General features: G+C 42.0%; 1 protein-coding gene across 1 annotated transcript; it reads left to right on the top strand.

The window, feature by feature from the left end:
* The first annotated feature begins 315 nt into the window (after nucleotides 1-315).
* On the top strand, nucleotides 316-4952 carry LOC111962760 (YY1-associated factor 2-like). The gene is made up of 4 exons (XM_023986067.2): nucleotides 316-459; nucleotides 782-907; nucleotides 2065-2217; nucleotides 3199-4952. The coding sequence occupies exons 1-4, from the start codon at nucleotides 434-436 to the stop codon at nucleotides 3440-3442; spliced, it is 549 nt and encodes a 182-aa protein (XP_023841835.1). The 5' UTR covers nucleotides 316-433; the 3' UTR covers nucleotides 3443-4952.
* The last annotated feature ends 3255 nt before the right edge of the window (nucleotides 4953-8207 follow it).

Genomic DNA, 8207 nt, shown 5'->3' on the forward strand with positions numbered 1-8207 from the left:
GCCTTTGACTACACTATATGATGCCACGCAAAACCATTATGTAGGCAGCTATCACATACACATCCAGAAGTATTCATATATTCTAAAATATAAGTATTAATATATTCTACAAATGCAATCAAATATATTGAGGAAAGGCTAAGGGGGAATTATGCCTCGCTTTTCCATTAGAATGTATATGTACCCGCAATATGTACAAATTCCCTGCATCTAGATGTAAAATGCAGAATGTGGAACAATATTATGACATTGTGTGTGTGTGTGTGTGTGTGTGTGTGTGTGCGTGCGCATTCAGAATGATTGGATAGGCTTTACCACGTGATCATCATCCCTCGACTCGACTGGAGTTTTCAGGACAACTGAGAGAGCGGCTTTGGTCATTTGCCTGTCAAATTAACCAATATTGAGCTCAAACAAATATAGGTTTTATACGATGGGAGACAAGAAGAGCCCCACAAGGTAAAAATACTTATATATTTATAAATGTATTTATATTGAAAAATTGCCTAAATATGTGATGAACACTTGTAAACAGAGCGCGCGACCAATGGATGAGTAGCGCCGCTAGCTAGTTAGCTACATTGTATCAACATGGCGAATCTGATCATTCGACTCAAATAAGATTCGTTTGTATTGTTGTGTTTTTTTATATATATATTTTTTTTATACTGTGTTTTTTTATATATATATTTTTTTTATACACACATTCATTAATATATTAGCTTAAATGGCTATGTTGACAGTGTTGGGCCCCATCTCTGTGTGCGTGTTTTCTTTGAAGGCCGAAGCGGCAACCCAAGCCCTCCTCGGACGATGGATACTGGGACTGTAGCGTCTGTACGTTCAGGAACACCGCCGAAGCTTTCAAGTGCATGATGTGCGATGTCAGAAAGGGAACGTCAACACGGTAWGAAAATCAAAGAAATTATGTCCTGGTAGTTTCAGACTATAGATACAGGCAGTGATTACTATTAGCTGTAACTGTATCAATCAGGCTGCTAAAGCTACAACAGAGGACTCATCAATCATTGTAATATCATAGCCCAAACTCAAGTGGTTAGTCTGAATGAGACACTTCTAATTTGGGGACATTATTTGCCAGATTCTATGGTCCATTTAGTGTGGCAGATTGTCAATTGTGTGTGTATATATATATATATATATATATATATATATATATATATATATATATTCAATAAAGGGATAAAACTAAAATTTCGATTTGGGATGCAAAATTGATCAGGAACATTTTCCAGTTGAAAGTAGTCAGTTGTTAACATTGTACCCTGTAAGATGTTGTCCCTGTGCAGTATTTGTCTATGTGCAGTGTGTTTCCTCATGGTAGTCCACTTTACCATACAATGCATACAGTTGTAAATGAGAACGAGTTCTCAACTGGCCTACCTGGTTAAATAAAGAAATAATATACATCATACAATAGGACTCTAGTTAAACAGTACCCCTGTACATGTCCAGTGTTCATAAATATGCAGTGCATAATTCTGTTAATGGCTTAATATTCAAATAAAATAGATTTTGTCTCACRCGCTGAATACAACAGATGTAGACTTTACCAAGAAATGCTTGTTTATAAGCCCTTTCCAACGATGCAGTTAAARAATTGAAACAAAGAAAAATACAAAATAGTAACACAGAATAAAATACACAAGAATCAAGCTATATACAGGGAGTACCAGTACCAGATCACTGTGCAGGGTAGCCAGCAGATTCCCTTACGCTTGTTTACACTGAGCTGCACTGGGGTTGGAATGCAATCATGGTTACGTTAAGACACCGTGGAGCCGGCGCAATACGTTGAAGAAATACTGCTAGTTTTCTTGGAAAACTGCCCTTTTCATCCTCATGTTAGATAGCAGTAGCCACAGCAGCCATTATGGATTGGTGTGTAGTGTTGAACAACAAAAGAGCTGATTGGCTGACACTACCATTGYTGCGGTGTAAACGGTATGGTTGGAATCTGCTGGCTATGTGCAGGGGTACAAGGTAGATATGTACATAAAGGCAGGGTAAATAATAATAGTCACACTTGTTTCTGTTTTTTAGGAAGCCTCGCCCTGTCTCMCAACTTGTCGCCCAGCAAGTCACTCCACAGTTTGCTTCACCCACACAACCCAAAAAAGAGAAGAAGGAGAAATCGGAGAAAGATAAGAGTGAAAAGGAACCAACACTGAAAAAGAACAGCCACAAGAAGATGAGGTAAGGAGGAACCTATGTTTGAACAACATATTTGCAAAGATACTATGAATGTTGAAGAAGATTTCAATCATCTTATATTAGTGCAATGATTACTTTATTACATTTAATCAAAATCATTCACAGGTTCAATTGACCCCTCCTCCTGTTAACCCTAACTAGCCATACTATTGACCCCTCCCTGTTAGTACCCTAACTAGCCATACTATTGACCTCTCCCTGTTAGTACCCTAACTAGCCATACTATGACCTCTCCCTGTATACCCAAACCAGCAACTATTGCCCCTCCCTGTTAGTACCCTAACAGTCATACTATTACCCCTCCCTGTTAGTACCCTTACTAGTAGCATACTATTGACCCCTCTCCTTTTACACCTAACCAGTCTTACATTGACCCCTCCTGTTATACCCTACACCAGTTATACTATTTGACCCTCCTGCTCTTAGTATCCTGACCAATCATACTATTGGCCCCTCCCTGGTTGACCCAACTACATACTATTGACCCCTCCTGCTCTTAGTACCCTAACCAGTCATACTATTGCCCCTCCCGTTAGTACCCTAACCAGTCATTACTATTACCCTCCTGCTCTGTAGTACCCTAACCAGTTATACTATTGACCCCTCTGTTAGTTACCCTACCAGTCCATACTATTGACCCCTCCCTGTTAGGTACCTTAACCAGTCATACTATTATCCCTTCCCTTTATTTACCCTACCGCATACTATTACCCCTCTCGTAGTCCCTACCCGTCATACTATTGGCCCCTCCCGGTTAGTACCCTAACTAGCCATACTATTGACCCCTCCTGCTCTTAGTACCCTAACCAGTCATACTATTGGCCCCTCCCGGTTAGTACCCTAACCAGTCATACTATTGACCCCTCCTGCTCTTAGTACCCTAACCAGTCATACTATTGACCCCTCCTGTTCTTCTAATGACCATTTATATCCATCCCCTCTCTGTCTCTGTTCCCCTCCCAGGCCCAGRTTAAAAAACGTGGACCGGAGCAGTGCCCAGCACCTGGAGGTTACGGTGGGCGACCTGACGGTCATAATCACAGACTTTAAGGAGAAAACCAAGCCCGCCTCCACTCCTTCCAGTGCTGCCTCGGCAGACCAGCACAGCCAGAGCGGCAACACTAGTTCTGACAACACTGAAAGGGGGGTGTCACGGTCGTCCTCACCTCGGGGGGAGGGCTCGTTGGTTAACGGAGAGACTCACTAACCCTACTCCCTCCCCCATTTCCTCCCTACTCACCCAACTTAGTCTCATGGAACAAGACAAGTGTGTCTCTGAATATTGCATACAATTCTAGCATGGAAGATTACACCCAATGCAACAACCCCATGTCTGGTACTCCTCACCCCAACATGCGTAAATACCACCACCAGTTCCAATTGGGTTGGATACTACACTGCTTTCCTGTGATGAGCAAGTATAATGACTGGGCTTTTGGTGCTGGGAGKACGCTGAGTATCATCAACGTATTGGTTTCAGCCAAGATCTGGGTTGTGTTCAGTAGACACCAAACAGAAGAAAAATGGACTGAAGCTAGAAAGGTGGGTGATACCTGGACCTGTCCAATAAGAAACACTCATATTCGTTTTCTGTTGCACAACGTTTTAAAATGTTTTATGTTGTGCCCTGATGAAAACAACCTGGGCCTGAGTGAACTGAAGCTGTAACGGTGTTGATGGTGTTGGTCCCYTGTAGCTCAGTTGGTAGAGCATGGCACTTGCTACGTCAGGATAGTGGGTTTGATTCCCGGGACCACCCAATACGTAAAAATGTATGCACGCATGACTGTAAGTCGCTTTGGATAAAAGCGTCTGTTAAAATGGCATATATTATTATATATATTATATATTAGTGTTGAATGAACCCTGGATGCACAACTGAATAATGCCATGTGATGTACTTACAACACCTCAGTGTTAATAGTGTCATCACTCGTCAGTGGTCRGCTTCTATCTCTCAACAATGTGGACTATTGCAGAGTAAACACGTTTTTTTGCTACAGAGGAATACGAATATGCATTATGAGTAGGGTTGCAAATTTCCGGTAACTTGCCCAAAGTCTGTATGTTTTCCACTAATCATGGTTGTGACATTCCCGGAATCAAGAGGGAATAAGTAGGACATTCAGTATTACTCCAACTGAGATTTCAGGAAAACTGGTAATTTTGGGAATGTGACCAGAATTTAGCAACAACTCTAATTATGAGGTGAAATATGAAGCAAGTGGACTACCTCTTGATTGTAAAAGATGAATTTTGTTAGCAGCAGATAGTTTGCACCTGCTGGTATATCGTGTACATTGATTCATGAGAAGATATTGGTCCACTTTCCCAGACACAGATAAAATCTAGTCCTGGACTCAAAATCACTTTTGATGGAGAATCTTCATTGAACATGCTTCTTCTTAGTCCAGGACAAAGCTTAATCTGTGTCCCAGAAACTGTCTCATTGTTTATGAAGCATTATTTTGTAGTTCAGCTAACATTTTACTGCACATGTTACTGAATCATATCACTGTTTTATGTTACTGGTTATAGCCAGACATGTTGTATCTACGTCAATGAGAATCTCAATTATTGTGTTACAGTCTAATAATATTGTTTGAGTAAAAATTATGAAACGGTATTAGTTTCTCTTCCAGAATTTTCTAGTCTAGCATGTTATCATCAACAGTTTATATTGTGAAATAAAATCGAATTGATCGATTTATCAGTCACACTGAGTATCCTCAATTCTTGTTCAGAGTGGGTGGCAGATGTAGCCTCGCAAGCCGCCTGATCTCGCAACCTTAGATGAATGGTTAGCTACCACACAAGGATAGCGCAGTGCGATAATCCGTCTGCTAATTACGAGGCTATGGCAGATGGGTCCTCACCATATTTTTTTTCTACGCTCCTCACACAGGAGACTGTCATTTGGAAAATGCATTGACAGCTGTCAGGTTATACAAAAAGGATCTACATGTAACCTTTACATAATACCCTAGATGGAGTGGCACCACTAAACCCCTCCCCGCCCCAAAACATTCACAAGAAACTAGCTTCCTGTTATACAATTGTGAAGGTGGTAAATTACCTTTATTAATGGCGTCAGACCAAGGCTCTGCATCTGTCCTCGTGCTCCTAGACCTTAGTACCGCTTTCGACACCATCAATAAGGATACTTGCTCTTTCCATGACAAAGGTGAAAGATACGATCCCTTTTTGATGTCACTTGTTAAATTCACTTCAATGAGTTTAGATGAAGGGGAGGAGACCGGTTAATAAATATATGTTTAAGCCTTGAGACATGGATTGTGGGTGTGCCATTCAGAGGGTGAATGGGCAAGACAAAAGATTGAAGTGCCTTTGAATGGGGTATAGTAGTAGGTGCCAGGCGCACCGGTTTGTGTCAAAACCTGCAACGCTGCTGGGTTTCCAAAGGACATCCAGCCAATTTGACACAACTGTGGGAAGCATTGGAGTCAACATGGACCAGCATCCCTGTGGAACGATTTCAACACCTTGTAGAGTCCATGCCACGACAAATTAACCCTGTTTTGAAGGGGATCCTAATGTTTGATATGCTACCTCTTGGTGATGTCATTTGGAAACACAATATCAACTTTCACAGCTGTGCATTTTGATGAAACATGGCACAGCCCCAAAATTGCCTACCCAGAATCCTGTGTTTCTGACATAAGGAAATGGATGGCGGCAAATGTTTAACTTTAAAACTCGGGACAAAACAGAGATGCTAGTTCTAGGTCCCAAGAAACAAAGAAATCTGCTCTCAGATCAAATAAAAACATCTCATGGATCTCCCGGTCGCGGCTGGCTGCAACACAGCTCGGTATCGAACCCGGATCTGTAGTGACGCCTCTATCATTGCGATGCAGTGCCTTAGACCGCTGCGCCACTYGGGAGGCCCCTGAGCTCTCTTTTGACAAACATAAAAAATGGGGGGCTAGGGTCTAGGGTCTAGGGGGCTAGGGTCTGTCCTATATTGTGTAAATCTCCAGTCTTATCTGGTGTCCTGTGTGATCTTAGGTATGCTTCCTCTAATTTTCCCATCTATCTCTCTCCCCTTCTGGAGGACCTGAGCCCTAGCACCACGCCTCAGGACTACCTGACCTGACAACTCTTGGTTGTTCCCGTCCCCAGTCTACCTGGTCGTGCTGCTGAACTATTTTCTGCTGTTCTGCCTGCGGCTGTGGAACCTTCACCGGTCATGCTACCTGCGGTTTCAACCCTCCCTTCCCTCTCTCTTCTCTCTCTCCCGCACCTGCTGTCTTGACCTCTGAAGGCTCGGCTATGGAAAGCCAACTGGCATTTACTCCTGAGGTGCTGAGCTGCTGCACCCTCTATAACTAATGTGTTTATTATTTGACCCTGCTGGACATCTATGAACGTCTTGAAGAACGATCTGGCCTTAATGACCACCTACTCTTATAATCTCCACCCGGCACAGCCCTCAGAGCCTGGTTCCTCTAGGTTTGTACCCAGGTTCCTGCCTTTTTAGGGAGTTTTTCCAAGCCACCATGTTTCTATGTCTGCATTGCTTGCTCTTTGGGGTTTTAGGCTGGGTTTCTGTACAAGCACTTAGTGTCAACTGCTTATTTAAAAAGGGTTTTAKAAATACATTTGATTTATTGATTGATTGAACAAGTATCTACCTAGTCTGGATAACTTGACATGCTTGTTCATTTTAAACAGTATGTCTTTATTTTTGTTCATGTATGTCAGAAACATACATGTAGGCCTACACAGGTATACATGAGGCGGCATTGCAGACGTTTGTACGGCTAATATTTCCTGATGTCTTTCCTTCATAACTAATTACTAAGGTATTTAGTAGGAAACTATTTTATCGTAGTGGAAATTGTCCACACAAGCAAGCCAAAGTGTGCGTTCCAGACATCCAGATACACATACCCAAATCTTTCTGTCATCAWGCATCTTTCTTTGGTTTCTTGACACAAGGTGGGGCTCAAGGTTGATGTAAACCAATGATGTAAACACAGGTAGCTAGCATGCTAACTAGCCAGCCAATGTTATCTTCATGCAGTTCTGCTGCTTATGGTTTTCGCTGTCTTTTCAGTGCTGTATGTATTTAATCAACTAACGGTAGCTTCGCCTTCGGAGTCACAAGACTCCAAAGGCCTTCATTTAACTAGGCAAGTCAGTTAAGAACAAATTCTTATATACAATGACGGCCTAGCAAAAGGCAAAAGGCCTCCTGTGTGGACAGGGGCTTGTAAATAAGAATTTGTTCTTAACTGACTGTTCTCTGATGCCAAAGAATTTCATGTTAATTTCTCTACCATAAGCTGCCTCCAACATCGTTTTAAGAGGAATTTGCAGTACGTCCAACCGGTCTCACAACCGCAGACCACATGTATGGCGTTGTGTGGGTGAGCGGTTGCTGATGTCAACGTGTGAACAGTGACTGATTTCCTCATATGAACTGTATTTGTGCTGTTAGGGGAATAACCCATGGTGTAAATGTAACAATCTGCTGCTGTATTTTTTGTGTTATCTGTGATCGTTTGTTTGTCTTGTGTAGTTTCTTAATCATTGTAGCTAAACTGTATGTGTTAAACATGTATACGCAGGGCCCAGCTGTAAAAGAGACCTTGGTCTCAGTCTGTGTTCCTGGTTGAAATACAGGTACAATAATATCTCAGTAAAATCAATGAATTGTTGTGTTTCTATTTTTAACCAGTTATCTAAACTGTGTGTCAAAGCAAACCTGAACTTGGCTATGCATATGACTGTTTAATGTCCACCTTGCTGAGAACTGGGGCGGCAGGTAGCCTAGTGGTTAGAGCGTTGGACTAGTAACTGAAAGGTTGCTAGTTTGAATCCCGAACTGACAAGGTAAAATCTGTCGTACTGCCCCTGAACAAGGCAGTTAATTAACCCACTGTTCCTAGGCTGTCATTTGTAAATAATAATTTGTTCTTCACTACTTGCCTAGTTAAAAACTGATA

The sequence above is a fragment of the Salvelinus sp. IW2-2015 genome, linkage group LG4q.1:29 (genome assembly GCF_002910315.2).
Source record: "Salvelinus sp. IW2-2015 linkage group LG4q.1:29, ASM291031v2, whole genome shotgun sequence".
NCBI classification, from domain to species: domain Eukaryota; kingdom Metazoa; phylum Chordata; class Actinopteri; order Salmoniformes; family Salmonidae; genus Salvelinus; species Salvelinus sp. IW2-2015.